General features: G+C 41.4%; 1 protein-coding gene across 1 annotated transcript in view; it reads right to left on the bottom strand.

The window, feature by feature from the left end:
- Positions 1–22472, bottom strand: part of PARVA (parvin, alpha) — a 218388-nt gene that overhangs the window by 74809 nt on the left and 121107 nt on the right. Inside the window, 4 exon segments of the mRNA XM_006878178.1 lie at positions 8259–8309; positions 8312–8444; positions 11563–11633; positions 11713–11802. Coding sequence (XP_006878240.1) covers positions 8259–8309; positions 8312–8444; positions 11563–11633; positions 11713–11802 — 345 coding nt within the window.

Raw genomic sequence — 22472 nt, 5'->3', positions numbered from 1 at the left:
CAAGGGAGAAGAGCACAAGCTGAATGCAGGACCTTACCCAGAGAAGCAGCGACGCCAGAGACAGAGGCAGAGATGGGGTCATGGAGAGGGGGAGCGGCTGAGTACACTAGATTTATGGGAAGAGAAGGACTAGGAGCTGATGGCCAGGAGGCCGACTTGCAGAATGTGCCCTTTGGAGATCTAAATTATTATATATGAGTGTTGTTGTTTTTAAAAAAGCTAAAGTGAGTAGAGAGATACTGTTAACGGATGGTACATGGAGGGGATTATAAACATTGTAATGAAACAAGGTGTATGATTTGTTGAATGTAAAATTGATGATGTGCCCTGTAAACTTTCACTCAATCCACAATAAAAACCTTAAAATAAAAAAACTAAATCACAGGGGTGACTTAGAAGTATGTCGATGAATCCTACAGCTCTGCTCTAGAGCTACAATTGCAAATGAGTACCCATGCAGGCTACATGAAACTCAGCCTATTTCTAGAGAGCAACCTAGGATGCATTGTATTCCCCACATCCAAACTAAAAAAATGGAGTCCTGGTATGGCATCCTTGGATAAGCACTCATCCTCAAGGGAGGTTTGAACTTCAAGGTCAACAGTTCAAACTCACCAGCTGCTCCTCAGAAATCTTTAACAGGGTCACTGTGAGTTGGAACCAACTCCACAGCACCTAACAATGAAATATACTATAGGGCTTACACCTTCTTCAACAATTCTCCTGTAGATATAGACAGCTTATATCCCACTATTCCCCATTTGTAATAAAGTTGCATTCAACATCCTGGTAGGTGTGTGTGTGTTACTAATTATTACTGGTAAAAGGAAAAACTATTGATTGCGTTATAGATTTTGTTCTTGAATACAGCCATCTTACCAAATTCTCTAATGTCTCTGGTTGTTTATTTGAATCTTTAGCATTCTCTGAGTACAAAAATAACAGAACAACCACAACAGAAATGCCGAGAACGTTCAGAAACTGCAAAGAATGTAACCAAAACAAAATAACAAAACACCAGAAACAGAATAAAACACTATTAAAATAAGCAAACACTGTTAGGTCTGTTTTGTATGCCTAGTTCACTAAATCTAATTTTGTAACATTTTAAAAAGAAAATATTTGAGAACCTTTCCTTCTATTCCTTCCTGGTGTGGCACTGAAGGATAAGCACTGAACCACTAATGCAAGGTCAGTGGTTCAAACTCACCAATTGCTCCTCGGAAACCATATACAGGGTTGCTATGAGTTAGAACTGACTCAGTACTTCACAACAGCAACACTTTATTTTAAATGTAGTCAACCCTCAAACTTTGAAAGACCCACTCAAATATTTCTATGTTGTTGTTGTTAAGACCCTGTATGGTTTGAACTACCAACCTTGTAGTTAGCAGTCCAATGTTTAGTGCTACAGGATAGGCTTATAGTTATATAATAGCAATTTCATTCAATATAGGCATAGATTTCAAGATAATTTCCTCTTTTTTTTTAAACTCCTAATTTTCCTCTTGTTCTTTATTAAACGAAACTCATCTAAGTGTTATGAAATTTTTCTATTAATAAAATTTTATTCTTCTGTGGAATCGTTACTCATATATCCATTGTTGTTGCTGTTAAGTGATGTCCAGTCAGTTCCAACTCACAGTGGTCTTGTAATAGAGTTTCCGAGGAGCAGCTGATGAATTGAAGAGCCGACCTTGTGGTTCAAATTGACTTTGAGGTCAAGTGTTTACCCTCCAGGGGTATACCAGGACGCCCAGGTTTCCGAAGTACAGCAGAATGTTCATCATTAGTTTAACTTGTTACAACACAGGAGACATGATTTTGAAATAGGATGTTACTTAAGGAATTTTCTCAGGTGGATCATTTTCTGAATCTTTCCATTGATTTTTAAGATAGCATCCATCTATGTTTTTGGAGAAAATATTTTTTAGAAAACAATGAAATAATATTAAAAACATTCTGAAGTATGAAGTCTGGACTGAATAAACTCAATTACTCTGAGTGATGGAAGGACTCAACTATATTAACACAATTGCCATATATACCAGTAACCCTATGCAGGGTTGCAATGAGTCGGAACCGACTCCACAGCACACCACCACCACCATAGTATATTAATGTAACCATGTTTTAAACAACTAAAAAAAATAAAATATTATTTCCAGTATGAGTGATTTCTGTTATTAAAAACATAATTTAGTCTGCTGATAATTTATTGATACTTGCTTTATGGAATAATCACATTTTCTCAGTGTTCCATGTGCCGTTGAAACAAATGAGAATATTAAAGATTTATTGTGTCGCACACTCTACATGCAGATTAGTCAAAGCTGGTAAATTGAACTACAAAATATTCTTTATTCTTACGATTTTTCCCCCATAATATATTATTGAGAAGTATGCTAAAATCTGTCACTGTGATGGTGGATTTGTCTATTTCTTTTTGTAATTTTGATGGTCATTTTAAAGTGTTATATATTTGCTTACAGTGTATTGTTGTTGTTGTTAAGTGCCGTCGAGTCGGTTCCGACCCATAGCGACCCTGTACAGGGTTTCCGAGGGTGTAAATCCTTACAGAAGTAGAAAGCCTCATCTTTCTCCCGCGGAGCAGCTGGTAGTTTCGAACCGCTGACCTTAAGGTTCGCAGCCCGATTCGTAACCACAAGTTTAAAATCTATGTATTTTCCTGATGATTTGAGTCTCTCACTTGTATTTAAGAGTCCTAGTGTGGCACTATAGGATAAGCACTGGACTGCTAACCATAAAGTCAGCGGTTCAAACTCACCATGTGCTTGTCAGCTGGTTAGCAGTCCAGTGCTGATGCTACAGCGCTACACGAGTACTTCATGCCTACTTAATCTGATATTAAAATAGTTATCCCTGATTTCTTTTTACATTAATCTAGTATACATTAAGGAGCTCTGGTAGTGTAGTGGTTACGAATCTGGGGTACGAACAGGGCTGTGAACCTGAGGGACAGCAGTTCGAAACTACCAGCTGTTCCACGGGAGAAAGTTGAGGCGTTCTGCTCCCGTAAAGATTTACAGCCTCGGAAACCCTGTACAGGGTTGCTATGAGTCGGTTCCAACTCCATAGCACATAACAACAACAACAGTATACATTAGTTTAACATACATAAAACTAAAAACCAACAACAATAAAAGAAAATCCACTGCTATAAAATTGGACCTAACTCATTATGACCGTGTAGGACAGAGTAGAACTTTCCCCTTACGGTTTCCAAGGCTGTAATTTTTACAGAAGCAGCCTGCTCCATCTTTTCCCTGCAGAGTGGCTGATGGGTTTGAACCACTGACCTTTTAGTTAGCACCTAAGCACTTTTGTCACTGTACCACCAAGGCTCCTATTTAGTATATATAGTAGATATAATTATCTGTACCATCTTTCTTTTCATCTATACTGTATGTGTCCTCATATAGTAAGACTGTCTCTTGTACGCAGCTAATCGCAAGATTCTGTTTTGCTATTCGGTTTGACAATCTTTGTCTTTTAAATGGATGAAGTTAATTTACATTGATTCGAGTACAACTCTACTTGTATTCACTTTAACCAACTTTTATTATGAACGTTGTATTTATTCTGCTTTTCTTTATCTCTCACCTTTTATTCTTGCTTTCTTTTGGATTATGGTTTTTATTCACTGTCTTTCCAATTCTTCCCCCTTTACTAGTAGGGAGTTTGTATACTCTCTTTCTATTATTTTAGTGGCTACCCTAGAAATTAAACATGCACATGCAGCGTAGTGGTTACGAGTCGGGCTGCCAACCACTAGGTCAGCAGTTCGAAACTACCAGTATTTCTGCTGGAGAAAGATGAGGCATTCTGCTCCTGTAAAGATTTACAGCCTTGGAAACCCTGTACAGGGTCACTATGAGTCGGAACTGACTCGATGGTACTTAACAACAACAACATGCATATTTAACTTATAAAAGTCTTAACTTAATACTTTAACCACATCCTAAGCAACACAGGACCTTAATACATTTTGACTCCAAACACATACTTCCTGACTTTTGTGCTATAATTGCCAGGATTTTGGCTCTATCTTAAATTTTTTAACTAACAAATTAGACACATTACTATGATTGTTTTTATATTTATTTAACTATTGTTTCATTCTATCCACAATATTGATCTTTGCTCAACATTCTTTTCTGTATTTTAGTCTTCTTTTGGGTCATTTTCCTACTTCTTAGATGACATCCTTTAGTGAAGGTTTAGCTGTGTAAATCTTCTCAGTTTATGTTTGTTGAAATGCCTTTCTTTTCCTCTCATTTTATAGAGCACAGTTTGTTGGATATATATTTATATGTGGACAATTTTTTCTCTTGGTTCTTTGAAAATGTCATTTCAAGACTTTCTGTTTTTTATTATTGCTGTTGGAAGACAGTTTTCAGTCTAATTGTCATTTTTGTTATTGTTATTGTAATCTATTTTTTTCTCTTTTTATGCTTCAATTATCTTTGTCTTCTTTGTTGTTTCCCTGTAATGAGTCTACCTGTAGGTTTAATTTATCCTGTTTGAGGTTCACTGAGCTTCCTGAATTTGAGGATTTGTGTTTTTAATCAATTCCTGAAAATTCTCATTCATTAAATCTTTGAATATTGTCTATATTTCATTCTCTTTCTCTTCATATTCCAAAATTCCAGTAATACCTATTTTGGATATGCTTAGAATAACTTTTCTTTTGGAAGCTCTCACTGTCTCTCTCTATTGTGTAATGGGTCATTTCTCCAGTGCCATCTTCCATTCCACTATTCCGATTTTAGCTGTGTCAACTCTACTGACATTTGTAATTTCAATATTATTTTTATATAATATTTCATCATTATTTTTAAAATATTACCCAATACTATCACTATGTTCCCCCCTCTTCAAACAGTTGCAGCTTTGGCCATTGGGAGTTCTTCTAAACTGGTCCAAAACACTTTCAATATGGTGTTTCTTTTCTTTTTCTTAAAAGCACATGCTGATTTTTAGCACCATATGAAGAAAAACGTGGCATCAGGATTGGAGGAAGACTCATTAACAACTTGTGATATGCAGATGATACAACCTTGCTTGCTGAAAGTGAAAAGGACTTAAAACATTTACTGATGAAGATCAAAGAGCACAGCCTTTGGTATGGATTACATCTTAATGTAAAGAAAACAAAAATCCTCACCATTGGACCAATAAACAACATTCTTATCAATGGAGAAAAGATTCAAGTTGTCAAGGACTTCATTCTTCTTGAATCAACTATCAACACTCAAGCAGCAATCAAGAGATCAAATGATGTATTGCATTAGGCAAATCTGCTGCACAAGACCTTTTGAAAGTGTTAAAGAGCAAAGATGTAAGCTTGAGGACTAAGGTGCACCTGACCCAAGCCATGGTATTTTCAATAACCTCATATTCATGAGAATGCTGGACAGTGAATAAGGAAGACTGTAGAAGAATTGATGCTTTTGAGTTATGGTGTTGGAGGAGAATATTGAAAGTGCCATGGGCTGCCAAAAGAACCAATAGATCCGTTTTGGGAGAAGTGCAGCCAGAGTGCTCCTTAGAGGCCAAGATGGCCAAACTTTGACTTTCATACTTTGGACATTGTCAGGAAGGAGCAGCTGCTGGAGAAGGATATCATGCTGGGTAAGATGGAGGGTCAGAGAAAAAGAGGAAGACCCCCAATGAGATGGAGTGGCCAAGTGGCAGCATCAATGGACTCAAGCATGGCAACAGTAGTGAGGTTGGCCCAGGATCAGGCAGTGTTTCGTTCTGTTGTGCATAAGGTCGCTATAAGTCGGTACTGACTCGATGGCACCTAACAACAACAACTCAAGGTCAGAGGGATCACCCAAAACTCAATTTCCGGACTAACCCCTCCCTGGAGTTCCTGTTATAAGCACATACACAAACACATATGTTGTTGTGGTTAGTTGTTGTCAAGCCAATTCTAAGTTATGGTGATTCCACATGTCAGAGGAGAATTGCTCCACTGGGTTTTCAAAGTCAGGACTGTTTTCTGAGGTGCCTCTGGGTGAGTCTGAACTGTTAACCTTTCAATTAAGTAGCAGAATGGTGAACTGTTTGCACTGCCTGAGGACTCCTAAAGCACATCATGGCACACACAGGGAGGATATATGTCGATCTGCATGTGTGCTTATGTCCCTCTGTGTTGTTGTTGTTAAGTGCTGTCGAGTTGACTCCAACTCATAAGGACCCTGTATAGTGTTTCCAAGGAGAAGCTGGTGAGTTGGAACTGCCAACCTTGTGGTTACCAGTCCAGTGCTTATCTTACAGCGCCACATCAGAACTCTGTTGCTCTGTTCACATATATTTGTTGTTGCCATTGAGTCGGTTCCGACCCATAGTGGCCCTGTATAGGGTTTCCTAGGAGCAGCTGGTGGCTTGAACTGCTGACATTGCAGTTCAAACGACTTTGCAGTCTGGCGCATTAACCCACAGCGCCACACCAGGACTCCGTTCACATATATTTAAGCAGGCTTAATTGTATAGAGCAGTTGTCGGTTGACAGACAAACCAGGAAGAAAGTAGAGAGATTTCCCACATACTCTCTCACCCCTGTACACTGTTCCTCATCACTAACAGTTGTTATAAATGATGACTCATTATTGATACACTATTAACTAAAGCTCATAGTTTGCATTAGGGTTCACTCTGTGCATTGCAAACATATTTTTAACTGTAAACTTCTCTACACTTGCCTAAAAATTTTGAATATTCGTGTCCTGCCTTAGGGTCTGAACTGAAGTTAACAACAAATAAAGGATCACCTCTGCACTGAATCATGTGTTCAGCATGAAGACAGAGATCTGGAGTAGCTTAACCTGAGTGGACATGATGCCTAATTCAGGGCGTCGCCGATGTGACAGGGACTTCTGTCTTAAGGGAGGCATCCATAGCCACTCCCGGAAGTGAGAATTCTCCGTGGCACTGCTAAACCTGCCTTTGAAAGCCCTGCACGTGATATGTTGAGATTTAGGGGGAGGGGAGGTTGAGCTCAGAGATAAAATTGAAACAGTAAAGGAAAATCTACCTTCAGTCCCTAAATTCTCCTTGCCCTGCCCCTTGGCCTTATGTTTCCTTGTGAACTAACATATGAATATAAATGCACCTTTACAGGCACATCATGCTTATAGACACAAACACACACACAGAGCTTCCAACATCATTGGGAAACCCAATCCTGGACAGATAAAACCAAATCTAGAGAGAGATACACAGGTACACACACACACACAGGAACATAGATCACGGAGGTACACACACATATACACACAGCTCCATAGACCACAGAGGCATACACACACAGGTCCACAGATCACAGAGGTACATACACACCCACATATACACAGGTCTGTGAGTCCATGGGTATATGCATATATCTGTGTATCCCTGAGATCTGTAGACTTGTATGTGTGTGTACCACTGGGATCTATGAATCTCTGTTATGTATGTGTGTGTGTATACCTCTGTGATCTATGGACATACACACACACACATACACCCAGCTCCACAGATCACAGAGGTACACACACACAGGTACACACACATAGATAGGTTCATAAATCCCAGAGCTACAAACACACACATACATACACGTATGTGCAAAGATCATAGAGATATACAGACATTTACACACAGATCCATAGATCATAGAGGTGCACATACACAGGTATACACACACATATGTTCACAAATCACAAAAGTACACTTACTCGGGTCCATAGATCACAGAGGTACACACACACAGCAGAGATTCATAGATCACAGTTGTACACACACAAGTTTACACATCCCAGATGTACACAAACATATACACACACTCATGCACACATAAATATGCCTACAGGGGCCACAACTGCACAATTTCCCAGAGAGGGTGAGGCATGTTATGTAGGGATACATCTACAGTGGGGCCTTCTCAGCTCCCCACTGAGTCGAGATTTCCTCATGCAAGTTCATTCATATAAAAGTAGATTCTGAAAGAATATCTAGATGCCACTAATTTGTCACCCAGAGGCTACACATTCATGTTCTGTGTCTAGGTGACTACTGTGAACTGAGAACGGATCCTCTGAATTGTTGCTGTTGTTGTTACAGGCCACTGAGTCAGTTCCAACACATAGTGACCCTGTATAAGGTTTCTGAGGAGGCTGGTTAGCGTAAATTGCTGACCTTGCAGTTCAAACTGACTTTTCAGTCTGGCGCATTAACTCACAGTGCCACACCAGAACTCCTCCTATTAATTAAGAGGATGTAACCCATGCCCCTGCAGCTAACAGATATCCAGCGCAACGTTCTACTCTCCTACCAAAGAGCTTCTGTAGTACTTGTCCATCATATAAATCTTCAGCCAGGTCCTTCACAATGATTCTTTCTCCAACCAGCACATCATTAATCCAGTCAATTAATACCTACAGAGAAAGAGAAATAAACACTTAGCGAGGAAAGAGTCATGGACCACCTTTCTCATGCTGGACAATTACAGTTTACATGAATTTCAGAACTATCCATACAACTTAGTATGTGGACAGGGAGCTGTGAGTTCCAATGGCCGGATCGTTTTCAGGTGTAAGTCCTTTTATTACTCGTGAAACCATTGTCTCTGCTAATATCTTCCAGTCCCTACCATTATCGATCCCAATGGCTACACATTCAGTGTTTGGTGGTGTGGCTTTTTACCAGTCAAGAGTATGGTCTCTGGAGTTATGTAAATCAATATTCCAAACCCAGATTTACCTGTGTTACTATATGACCCAAGGGAAGCTGTTTTTGAGCTTGCTTTGAGCCTTCGACTCTCTACTCTAAAATCGAGGGTGAGAGTACTTACCTGCATGATTTCCGAGGCTGTAAAGACTCGTGTTTTTCCTGCTGGTGGATTTACACTGCTGACCTTGCAGTTAGCAACCCAACATGCAACCCCCTATGCTACCAGGGCTCCTTACTTACATTAGGTGGTAGAAAAGCATATGGCCAGGACCAAACACTCAATAAAAGGCAGATCGCATTTAAAAACACAACAACAACCACATTCCCCCAGTATGACATTTGAACATTTCTGTGATTGGCAAGGTGATGATTGTCACCCTTATCTTTAGGTGGGGGAATAAAGTGCAGAAGGAAGGGGATTTGCCCAGTCACACACTTGACTGTAGTCAGAGACTGGAATTGAACCCAGTTGATGTAGTTTGAACGTACATGTTTTCCTCGCTGCATCCAGCTGCCTCCCAATGAGGGCCAACGTACCCTCTCCTCTTTCCTAACCTTGTCATTATTGTTGGGTACTATGGAGCCAATTCTGACTTAGAACAACCCCATGTGACAGAAGGGAACTGGCCCATGGTGTTTTCTTGGATGTAATCTTTATGGAGAACACCAGGTCTGTCTCCTGTAGAACTGCTGGGTGAATTTGAACCAACGACCTTTCAGTGCCATTAGGGCTCCTCTGTCTATAACTAAGCAGTTGCCATATCTGAGAGCATATTGTGCTGTGCTGTCTTTGCAACACCTAACAAGCAGGTATCGTTAGCTGTATTTTTCAGGTGAGAAAACAGACGTTTTCCTTTCTTTTGTAGTTTTTCTTCCATTTTTGTTTGTTAAGGTGCTATCTACACATCAACAAAATAAACCAGCTGAAATATACAATTGCATGAGTTTTGGTACTTGCACACAGTTGTGTAGCAACCACCACAATCAAGATACAAAACAGTCCCTTCTTCCCAAAAGGCTTCCTCAGGCCCCTGTGTACTCAGTCCCCTCCCCTGACCATAGGACCCAAGCAACCACGGGACTTTTGCCTTTTCTGCAGTTTTGTCAAAACGGAATCACATGGTCCATAGTCTTTGTTATTTGGCTTTTTCCACATAGTATTAAAAACACAGGTAGTATCCAACCTGGGTTTCCATTGTTGGGTGGCCCACCCTGGAACCTGGGGTTTCACAGCACATTGCTCTACTGTCTCAAGGTAACGCAATGCACACCTGTGACTGAGCACCTACTATTCATCAGACACTCTTCAAGTCCAAGACAGTAAGACAAAGTCTCTGACTTAGAGAAGCAGGCAGGGCAAAGACCTGCTAACTCATGAATTAAAACACACAGAACTTAAATCCTGGGAAGAGGGGAGTTCATGGCTATGGATGGGTAAAGGGGAGACCCCAGGGAGGCTGGGGAAGGACAGAAGACAGCTGGAATCAGGGAGGGTTTCATGGAAGGGTTTGAGGAGAGTCTTAAAAGAAAAAAGAGTTGATTGAGACGTCAAAGGGTCAAAGCAACCTATATCTGGAACACCTAAACTCCTTCTAGGACCTAGGTGGTGGCTTTCCCATGGATGCTAGCTCCTTAGACAGCACCTGGTGCTGTAGCACATGTGTGGCAGCACACATCTCCAATCTTCCACTCCCTCAAAGTGTGCCCTGCGGTAGGTCTGAGTCTGGGAAAATCATGTGATGCCTGAACCATTCTGAGTCTATTGTACAGCATCTCTTTACTCCTCATCCTGGCCTGTGAGTGTCTCCTGACAGGAACAAGCAAAGGGCTGCAGCCTCTCCTAAAACCCTTGTTATTGCACCCTCAGGGCAGAGTTCAACCCAAAGCAGTTCTGTTTTCTTTCTAGAGAAGAAGGCAAGGTTCAAGGTCTTACTGAGATGCGACAGCGCAGACTACTAGATACTTGCCGGTCAGCACCCAGCCACTAAAGCAAGTATGTTACACTCAGTGTTTCACTGAATGTCATCTATGCCATCAAACTCTATGACTTCCATTTAGCTATACCCATGACATATCACTTGACTTTTTTTGGGGGATGCATCTGTAAAATGGTGATGATACTAAGTACTGCTTCACAGGGTGCTTTTAAAGATCCTTGAGAAAAACTGTGAAGGGCTTTGTGAGCTTAGCTGTAGTCATGGCTTTGGTATTTACATCAATCACTGGTCATTTGTCAGACACACTCTTGTATAATCAGTTGTGCTTTACATAAAGACCCATCTAGTAGTTTATGGGAGTACTGGTATGGAGCTGTAGGATAAGCACTGGACTGCTAGCAGTTCAAACTCACCAACTGCTCCTTGGAAACCCTATACAGGGTCACTATGAGTCAGAATCAACTTGATGGCACTTAATAACACCAATAACAACAACAGCAACAATAAAAAGTCATCTATGAGTTACCAGAAGGCAGAAAATTTCACACCTTTGACCTTCACACAGGCTACTTGTCCTCCGTAGTGGCTTCCATGGTGTCTGCACAAGGAGTCGGTCTAGAGACACCTGCTGTGCCTATGAGGCACCTGACAACCAACCAGCTGGGTGCCATGGAGTCCATTCCAACCCATGGTGACCCCAGGTACGCAGAGTAGAACTGCTCCACAGGGTTTTCAAGGTGTGACCTTTCAAAAACAGATTACCAGGCTTGTCTTCTTAGGCATTTCTGGGTGGCTTTGAACTACCAACCTTTCAGTTAGTAGTGGAGTGTTTCACTGTTCTCACCACTCGGCGAGGCACCTGAGACCTCTCCTACTTTCTTCTTACCTTCATCAGCTCTTGCAGTTTGGGGTCACTGCGTGAATTTGGGTCCACCATCGTACGAACTTCATTCTCCTCTTTAAAAAGAAAAGATATTCAGTTTGATGGTTACACTTGAGGACACTAAATTAACCCAAAGAGGCAGGGGGCAGTTACCGAGCATCGTGTCCTCAGGGTCCAGTTCGAAGGGAATTGGGCTGAGGGGCAGATTGATGGCATTCATCCCTTCCTCCTGAAGCTCCGAAACTGAGAAGACAAGGAAGAACGGAGTCACATTTCAGCAAATATGAGGAGTCCTGGGGCGGCGCTGTAGGATAAGCACTCGACCATAAGGTCTGTTTGAACTGCAGAGTCAGCGGTTCAATCTCACCAGCCATTCCTTGGTAAGCCTATATGGGGTCACTATGAGTCTGAGTCAGAACTGACTTGACAGAACTTAACAACAACAACAACACCTTCCTCTAGGCATGCTTCTGCATCTGAATTCATTTTCAAATCCTATTGTTGTTAAATTGTTGTTGTTGTTGTTAAGTGCCGTCGAGTCGGTTCTGACCCATAGCGACCCTTGTACAGGGTTTCCGAGGGTGTAAATCTTTACGGGAGTAGAAAGCCTCATCTTTCTCCCGCGGAGCGGCTGGTAGTTTCGAACCGCTGACCTTAAGGTTCACAGCCCGATTCGTAACCACTACGCTACCAGAGCTCCTTATTGTTGTTAAATACCATCAAGTAAATGGTACTTGATGGGAGTCCTGGTGTTGCACTATAGGATAAGGACTCAACTATAAGGTCGATCAGTTAGTGGTTCAAACTCACCAGCTACTCCTTGGAAACCCTATATAAGGTTGCTATGAGTCGGAACCAACTCATTGGCACCATCAAGTCAATCCTGACTCATTGTGACCCAATGAGACAGAGTAGAATTGCCCCACTGTTTTCCTAGCCTTGGCATGGCGTTGCAGGATAAGCTTTGGCCTGTGAACCACAAGGTCAGTGGTCCAAACCCACCAGACACTTCTTGAAAACCCTGTACAGGGTCACTATGAGTCACCGGTGCCTAACAACAATAACAACAACAATCTTTACAGGAGCAGCTCTTTTCTCCCATGGAGTCACTGGGTGGATATAAACCATCAACCTTTTTCTTAGCAGTTGAGTGTTTGACAACTGGCATCATGGCTCCTAAAACTCTACAATTCCACCTTCCTTAAGAAAAGTAAAGTCAATGGGATGGTCACTAGAGGCTTCTAGCCTGCTTTTCTCCATATACCCAACCCCCACATGAAGCCTGAGGAAAAGAAAAAATTCCTACCACAAGACCAGTTGTGTGGTGAGTGCTGACCTTGGCTTACTCCTCCTGAAAGCAGAGACTTAAATCCCCCTTCGTCTGCTAGACTCCCGTTTGGATAATTACTTTTCACCAATTAAGCGCAGAAAAGCCATTTTCTCTGAAGGTTTTGGTCACCGAAAGGTTCTTAAAGAGCGCATACAGCAGCTGCAATCAACCTTAATAAAAGCAATGTCCCATCGTTCCATTTTATTTTTTTTTATTGACTCTGGCCTCACCAGTTGCCAGCATATACTTGCAAGAACTCTTAAGTACAAGGCAGCCACTTACAAAGAGCTCTTTCACATTAGCAAATTCAGTGATAGTTGCAGTTGGACAGGGAACGAGATTGCCTAACAAAGAGAGTGAAACACAACTCTGCTCTACTGAGACACAACTCACCTCATGAAGCTGGCATTTAGTCATGTGGCAGCGGCCCCTTGACATTTATATGGGCTCTTAGCCCATCACCATCTTGAATACTCAAATTGACAAACATGCTCCATTCCCTAAAATTCTCCTTATGAGACATAACTGAAAAATAAAAGTTGCTGTTACTGTTAAGTGTCGGTTGAGTTGGTTCTGACTCATAGCAACCCTGTATAGAGTTTCTGAGGAGCAGTTCAAACCGACCTAGAAGTTCAGTGCATATCCTACAGCGCCACACCAGGACTCCTAAAAACATACGACACCTTGAAAACCTAAAGGATGCTATAAATATAGGATTGTATGTGCATTTGTTTTCTAGCTAGAAACAATTATTTCCTAATTATTACTGCTACTGTGATTTCTTTTCACGTCCCTCCTAGAAGGATCTATTGCTTTCTTTTCCAGGTTATTTTTCACAAAGAGGCAAAGTTTTCATTTGTAATGGTTATGAATCGGGCTGCGAACCTTAAGGTCAGCAGTCTGAAACTACCAGCTGTTCCACAGGACAGAGATGAGGCTTTCTGCTCCCGTAAAGATTTACAGCCTCGGAAACCCTGTGCAGGGTCGCTATGAGTCGGAACCAACTCTAAGGTACTTAACAACAACAACTGTGTATTTGGAGTCCTAGTATGACGCTATGGGTTAATACACTGGATTGAAGGGTTGGTTTGAACCACAAGGTCGGCGGTTCATGCTCATTGACCGTTCCTAGCAAACCCTATGTTTCACTATGAGTCCAAACTGACTAGACAGCACTTAAAAACAGTAACTGCGTAAGTACAGAGTCACAGTGTGGTGTTGCAGGATCAGCACTGGACTGCTAACCACAAGGCTGGCGGTTCACCCCTACCAGGCACTCCTTAGAAACCTTATACAGAGTCTCTATGGATCGGAACCAACTCAACAGCACTTAACAACAACAACAAAACCTGTGTATGTTAGGAGCCCTGGTGCTTTAGTGAATTACAAGCTGGACTGTTAACCACAGGGTCAGCAGTTCAAATCTACCAGTTTCTCCATGGGAGAAACATAAGGCTTTCTGCTCCCATAAAGATTTATAACTTCGGAAACCCCATACAGGGTAGCTATGAGTTGGAACCGATTTAGTGCCACACAACCACCACCAGTGTGTATGCAGCAAGCAGTAGAACAAAGGCCTGCTTAAATGGAGATGTACAGCTGCTCCAACTGGCCAGCCAGGATACTGGCTCCTGCACAGGATGGTCTGGCCTCTCTAGCTACACTCTTTCCCTAGGCCTGCACAGTCCAGTTTGGTAGCCACTAGCCACATGTGGCTATTTAAATTGAACTACATTAACACTATACATTCAAATTACAAATCAGGTCCTCAGTAGTGCCACCTAGACTTCCAGGGCTGAAGGACTCACATGTGGCAAATGGCTACAGCACTGGAAAGCATAGCTGTAGAATGTTTCCATCGGTGGTCATACTGATAATGCCCACATTTAACTCTTCAGCTCAGAATCTGAGCTCCACAGTTACCAACTGAATTGTCTATTAGTAGACGTCAAGTTTAGATACCTAAACAAAGTACTTTTATTTCAACACCCATGCTTCTACCATTTAGAAACCAAGATAAGACCTGATTCCCCCCCATTTTTAACAGCAAAAGGTCATTAAAAAGAGAGGAAGGAAAGAAAAGACCAAACGGATGTCAGAAGAGACTCTGAAACTTGGTCTTTAATGTAGAAGAGCTAAAGCGAGTAGAAGAAATGATGAAGTAAAAGAGCTGAACGGAAGTCACACTTTAAAGATGTGTAAACCTCTCTATAACCATACACTGGAATGGAATCTAAATAGAAATCTTGGGCCAGGTGACGTTTTTTCCCCCCTAAGTTGGAAATGCTGTCCAGAAACATGTTCATGTGCACACGCACATGTCCAAGCACACAGGGTCTGGCCATGACAGACAATGTTTTTTGTTTTTACTTCACAAAAACACAATAGAACCTTTCTTTGAATATTATACACGGCTTTGGCAAATTCTGCCTCAACTGAGTACTTATGAAGTTAAACAGTAGCTTTAACAGTCTGGATCATTCATTTATTCAGCATCTATTTCTTGAGTATTTACTATGCATTGTTGTTGTGCTAATAATAATATTTTAGGACTTAGTCTTTTAGGCAAGAATAATAATAGCATATATTTGCATAGCTCTTACCGGATGCCAGATACTGTCCTCGTGTTGTGTATATTTTAACCAGCTGAATCTTCTCAATCTTTCTCCTGTTGCATCACGTTGAATCCAACTCTTGGAGATCTTGAATTTGGAGGCATATCACCAAATACTTAACGACAATAATAAATAAGGATTCCAAAGAGCAGCTGGTGAGTTTGAACCACCGACCTTGTAGTGAAGTGCTTATCCTACAGCTCCACACCAGAACTCGATTCTTCCTTTTGGTTAGCAGATAAGCACATTAACTGTTTACATCACTTAGGGATCAACTCTCTCCCATCCTAGGAGGTATGTATAAACACATCTCATTTTATTGTACTTGGCTTTACTGCACTTCACAAATACTACAGTTTCTACCAATTCAAGGTTTATAAGACAACCCTGTGTCAAGCAAGTTTATCGGTGGCATTTTTGCAACAGTTTATTCTCACTTTGTGTCTCTCTGTTGCACTTAGGTAATTTTCACAACATTTCAAACTTTTGCCTAATGCTACTGTAAACTGAACAAACTATGTTGTTGTTGTTAAGTGCTGTTGAGTCAATTCTGACCCACAGTGACCCTGTATAGGGTTTCCAAGGTGCAGCTGGTGAGCTTGAAGCTCCGACCTTGCAGTTCAAATGACTTTTCCATTAGCCCACAGCAGAATAAACTATAGTCTACTGTAAAAATGGAGTCCTGGTGTGGCATTGTGGGCTAATGCGCCAGACTGCAAAGCCATTTGAACTGCAAGGTTGGCAGTTCAAGTTCACCAGCTGCTCCTTGGAAAACCTGTACAGGGTTGCTACGGGTCAGAGTCGACTCAACGACACTTAACAACAACAACTGTAAAAATAATTTTTATGTGCACTGGAAAACCAAAACATTTGTGTGACTATCTGTACTGCGAGATTTGCTTTCCTGCAGTGGTCTGCAAAAAATCTATAGTATTTCAGAGGTATGCCTGCAATATTATTATTACTCCCATTTTGCAGAAGAAAAAATGGCAGCATATGAGCTTCATGAATTTACCCAAGGTCACCTACCTAGTCAGTAGCAGAGGCTAGAGTTTAATCTATGCAGTCTGGCTCCTAAACACTGCCCCATCTGCCCTCTTTGGGGTTCTAATGATGAACAAAGAAGAAGACAGCCAGCCCTCACAGAGATTACATTCTGGGAGGAGGAAATAACAGACATTTGCACAATTAATTATTTCAGACTGTGACAAGTGCTATGAAGAAAATAAAACATGAGAATGAGAAAGGGTCCAAATCAAGGGTCTGGTTTGTCAAAGTGTGGAGTCGGGATTTAATTCTGAGTATGCTGAAAAGCTACAAGAGAGCTGAAAGCTGACTGACATTTACACTTTTGAAATGTCATTCCCTGGATGGGAAGTAGACTGGGGTTGGGAAAAGAGCAAGAGATACACTGAAGCTGGCTAGAAAGTCCATGTTAGGGACACTAATGGCTTGGACCAGGATGGTGGTAGTGGAGATGGTGAGAAACAGTTAGGACAGGGTCTTATTTTAGAGGCGGGCTGCACCCACAAAACTTGGCAATGTACTGCATGTAAAAGACGAGCAAGCAGGAGAAAGTAGTGATGATTCCTCAGATTTTTATATGAGCCAATTTGTAAACGGTAGTACCATTTCCTGAAAAGTTTCAGAATAGAAGAACAGGTCTTGTCCTAGTTTTTATGTGGTAGGAATATGGGCATTGAAAATCAAGACTACTGCTTTCATGTATAATTCTGTCTTGGAAGAAATACAGTCGGAATTCTCCTTAAAAGTGAGGCTAGCAAGACTTCATCTCGTGTACTTTAGACATGTTATCAGGAAGAACCGAGTTCTAGTGTGGAGCTGTAGGGTAAGCATTCAACTCCAAGGTCGGTGGTTCAAACTTAGCAGCCTCTCTTCAGAAACCCTATTTGTTGTTGTTGTTAAGTGCTGTCCAGTCAGTTCGAACCCATATGGACCCTGTACAGGGTTTCCGAGGCATGGCTGGTGAGCTTGAAGCACCAGCATGTGGTTCAAACCAATTTTGCAGTCTAGCACATTAATCCACACCAACACAAGGACTCCAGAAACCCTATACAGGGTTGTTTTAAGTTAGAACCTACTCCGTGGCACTTAACAACGACAGCATCAGGAAGAAGCAGTCCCTTGTGAAGGATATTCTGCTTGGTAAAAGTAGAGGGTCAGTGAAGAGGAGCAAGAGCCTGACAGGAAATGGACTGACACAGTGAATGCAAAAATGGACTCAAGCATCGCACCTGTGAGGACCCGGCAGTGTTTTGTTTTGTTGTACACAGGACTGCTATCAACTGGAACCAATTTGATGGCACTTATAGGCAACAATGAAGTATCCAACCAACTCTGGTGGTGCAGTGGTTAAGTACTCGGCTGCTAACCAAAAGGGTGGCAGTTCAAACCCACCAGTCAACCCAGGGGTGAACAATGAAGCGTCTGCTTCCATGAAGATTTGTAGCCTTGGAAGCCCTGCGGGGCATTTCTATCCTGTCTGCTAGGGTTGCAATGAGTTGGAACTGACTCAACAGCAGTGGACTTCTTAAAAGTGTAATCAAAATGCAATACTTGCACCCAGGACTCCTAAAGGTGGGTCTTAATAGGATCTCTCCCGTTTTACATGTAAAGCGATGCTAAAAAAATTTTTCCAGTGAAAAATCTCTAGTCAGCAACATGCCCTCTGTCCTGCCTCTTTAATTCATGCATAGAAACATAACAAACCCGAGAAGAAAGAGCCAGATATGTTTGCAATTGGAATTTTTTTTTTTTTCCTTCAGGAAATGATTTGGTACAGGCACATCAGTCCTGTTCCATTAACTGCTGAGTTGAAGCCAACTGTTTGTAAAAGAGAATATGCAAACTGCCCAGTTCAGGGCTGGCCCCCACCCCATGGGGCTGCATTAGTGGCCATTCCTGAAACAGCTGCTGTGGAGATTTCCTTCTATTAAACCAAAGCAGGGCCCAGCAGAAGCCCCTTACCAATTCCTATGCTCTGAAAGAAAAAGAGCTGCAATTTAATTTTCTTGCTATAGAATATGAGTATTATGTTTATCCTCTGAATCTCCTCTAACAATATAAAAGTAGGTCTGGATATGTGGCCCTTGGTGTCTTGTAGTGTTCAAAATTGAGTAAACAGATTACATGCCCAGCTGAAGGTTGGGCTTGGAAAGGCAGAGTGTTTGATGGCCTTACTTCCTGAAGTGATGACCGCTGGAAGGGTTTTTGGCTTTTCAGGGATACACAATCTGATTCCACATTTACCTGCGCAGCAGAAAGGGTATGGATGGGCTTTGGATTTGAGATGAGCTGGATTTCAATCCTACTTCTATCTGCTTGGGGACCTTATATAAGTGACTTAGAAATTCTATATAAAACAAGTTTGTGGCTAATACTGCTTGTTTCCTCTCCACTATTTACTTCATTCTTTTTCCTGCTGAAAGTACTTAAATTTTGTTGCAGTATCTGCACCTCCCTCATCTGCCTCAAGGTGAGATTTTGACTAGTCTAAACTGATCATGATGATCTCAAACCTCAAGTAATTGGCTCAGGCACATGAAGGGGCTTCTAAAAGTTCAAGGAAAGCTTCTGTGTTTTCATGAAGTTTAGAAGCCCTTTTGTACAATTCTGGTCAAGGAAACCCAGCATAGGGTTTCTGAGGCTTTTCAATCTTCCTCAAATAAATTTCTAGGAGCTTCTAGGAAAAGCTGTCTTCTATTTTAAAGACAGACACAAGGAAGAGAAGGTATATTTCTTCTTCTAATTATCAATGGGTCTGAATGTGATGCCTGGATTTACTGCAGCCATTTTGTAGCAATGAGATGAGTTAGCCTACGGAAGAAATTAATATGCTGACGACGACAGAGATAAAAGATAGAAAGAAGATCCTTGTTGATGGAGTCACTACCCTTGGAGCTGTCCTAGCTCTAGGTGTCTTACTATATCAGATAAAATAAATTCCTTTATTGTTTAAATCAGTTAAGTAGGAGTTTTCTGGGACTTGGACCTCAAATCTTCTCACATGACTAGGTCTGCAAAAACTAGTAATTTTCTTCTCTATCTTTCCATGAATGCTAGGGGAGAACTAGTATGGGGAAAAGAACGGCTTCTAGAAGCCAAAAGAATGTGCTTTTGCAAGGCCAATCGTTTTATTCATCCAACTCGTAAAGCCTACTGGGAGACTTATCTGAGGCAGGCTCTGTGCAGAACACTAGGGATACAGGTTTGAGGATGTGACATGGATTCATCTCAATCTGCTCACAGGTGGTGGGAGAGGCAGACACACAAACACAATGTGCAGTACACTATACTTGGGGGTAACAGGCGTGTAACTAGAGGGCTGTGGGAACTCAGGCAAAATGAAGTTAACTTTAATGGCGAAGACTGGGAAGGATGCCCAGAAAAGGACACGTTTGTGCTGGATCTTGGAAAATGATACAGGTGTTCTACACCTTTCTTTGTCTTGGACAAGTGTTGAGAGAGCGGTAATGATGTCTGAGTACAGGGATTATGGGAGTTCCACAGGGGAAATAAGGAGCCCTGGTGACATAGTGGTCCAGCACTCAGCTGCTAACCAAAAGCTTGACAGTTTGAACCTACCCACCACTCTGAGGGAGAAAGATGCTTTTGAAAAGATTCAGGGTTAGAAACCCTATGGGTCAGTTAGACTGTGTCTTGTACAGCTGCTATAAATAGGGGAAAACTTGATGGTGAGAGTTTGGTTTTAATAGGTTACAAATGGGAGCAAAGATAAGAGTGTCAAGGGTCATGAACTCATGTCTTCTCCAGCACACCCGGAGCCATATTCCCTGTATTTGTAGTTGTAGTAAGAAGGAAATAGGTCATGTTGACATTTTAACTAGTTTTGGGAGAAAAAAAAAAAACCAAAACTGAGGGCAAGTGAATAGCTGGGATATTCTTTCTTCTTCAGAAAAAATGGGCCCCAGTGAGCTGTTCAGAATGCTCTAGGTCCTTATCGGGATTCCTATGGTTAATTTCTGGTCTGCTTAAAAGCTGCTAAAGCACGTTTAATTTCTAAATGGTTCATGGATTCCCAAAGAAGTTCTTGGCAGTTAAACACAACTACATTGTCTGGTCAGCAAGTCATGACAATTTTTTTTTCATGTGAAAAAGCCACCTCATTTTTCTTTTACAAAAAACCCTGCCACTGACATCATTTATAATGGCAAGAAACTGGATGCTGTATTCTTAACACTGGGAACAAGGTAAGGATGTTCCTTCTTCCTAGTCTATTCAAAGTCAGACCAGCCAATGCAACAAGACAAGGAAAGGAAACAACAGGTACACAGATTAGGAAGGAAAAAATACAAGTATCTTTGTTCATCGATGATATATCTGTATAGAAAATCTCAAAGAATCAACAAAAAGAACAACAAAACAAAACAATTAAAAGCAACTCCTAGAATTATAGTTAGTTCTAATGAAATAAAGTTAATACACAAAACCCAATTATTTTCCTATATACTAACAATGAACAATTGGTATTTGAAATTAAAGACACAATATCATGTATAATAGCAACAACAAAAAAGGAATACGTTGGTATAAATCTAACAAAACAACAATAACAGGATTAATGTAAAGAAAACTATAAATCTCTGATGAAGAAACAAAAGTCTTGATAAATAGAGATGTTCTGTTTATGGATTGCTGTTGTGACCCTATATAGGGTTTCTAAGGTTTTCAAATCTTCCCAGAAGCAGAGATCCTGATCTTTCTCCCATGGAGTAGGGGGTGGACTTGAACCTTGTGGTTTGCAGTTCAGTGCTTATCATATGAAGCCACTGTGCTCCTGTTTATGGATTAGAAGACTCACTAGTCAATGCAATCTCAATCCAAATCACAGTAAGCTATTTTGTGGATACCATCAAACTGATTTAAAGTTTACATGTGAAAGCAAAAGACCCAGAATCATCAACATAATACTGAAGGAAACCAATCAAGTTAGACGACTGACTATTCAACTCCAAGACTTAGTATAAAGCTACAGTAAACAAGACTACACACATAGGTCAATGGATAATTCAGGATAAACTCTCTATGTAAAAGGTTGGCTGATTAGCAACGGACAACCTTAATGTAATAACATTCACAGGTTCCAGGAAGTAGGTGTAAGGAGCCTTGGTAACATAGTAGGTTACACACTGGGCTGCTAACCACATGATCAGCAGTTCGAGTCCACCACACACTCTACTGGAGAAAGATGAGGGTTTCTGCTCCTGTAAAGATTTACAGTCTCAGAAACTCTTTTAAGGGTCACTATGAGTCGTAATCGACTCCTTAGCACACCACCACAATCAGATAATAGATGAGGACAAGGGTGTGTGTGTGTGTGTGTAGCATTCTTCTGCCTATGATTGAAGAATTCTTGGTTAAAGGGACATGTTCTGTTTTTAATCCTCATCCTTCCCAAAAACATGTGAGTTCACTTTTCCTATATGTAGAATTGTTCCTCTTCCCCCACTTGATAAAAAGGCAAACCCCCAATTCTTTGTCCCTTAAATAAGAGGAGCTTTATTACTTGTTAACTAAAAGGACACTTGTCTCAGCAGCCATAATATATGGTGTCAGGTGAACATGGGATTCAGTTCATGGTGGCCCCAGCAGGCTGTCAGGGTCTCACCACATTCTTCCCTGCTTGATACAGCTGTTCAGTCACCAGGGTCTGACATCCGGCCCTTGGAGTGCAGCCAAGAAAGGCAGCTTAGAGGCTGGTGTTGTGATGCGGAGCTGACAGGAGGATCTATAGTCCTGAGTCTTATAATTTCCACCAGAGTCTTTGTTTGCCTGGTTTTATAGTCTCTTTGGAGTTGGAAGGCTGCCATGCAAATGGCCCCAGGGCATGTATTCATTGTTGAGCTGAGCACGTGACACGACAGCCCTCCAATTGCTAGTGAGGGTGGAGAGCGAGGGAAAGCACTATTGACTGGCCTTCCGGCAGC

Source organism: Chrysochloris asiatica, unplaced genomic scaffold, assembly GCF_000296735.1.
Source record: "Chrysochloris asiatica unplaced genomic scaffold, ChrAsi1.0 scaffold00083, whole genome shotgun sequence".
Lineage (NCBI taxonomy): Eukaryota > Metazoa > Chordata > Mammalia > Afrosoricida > Chrysochloridae > Chrysochloris > Chrysochloris asiatica.
The sequence above is the reverse complement of the archived record's forward strand: the minus strand, read 5'-3'. Positions and strand labels throughout refer to the sequence as shown.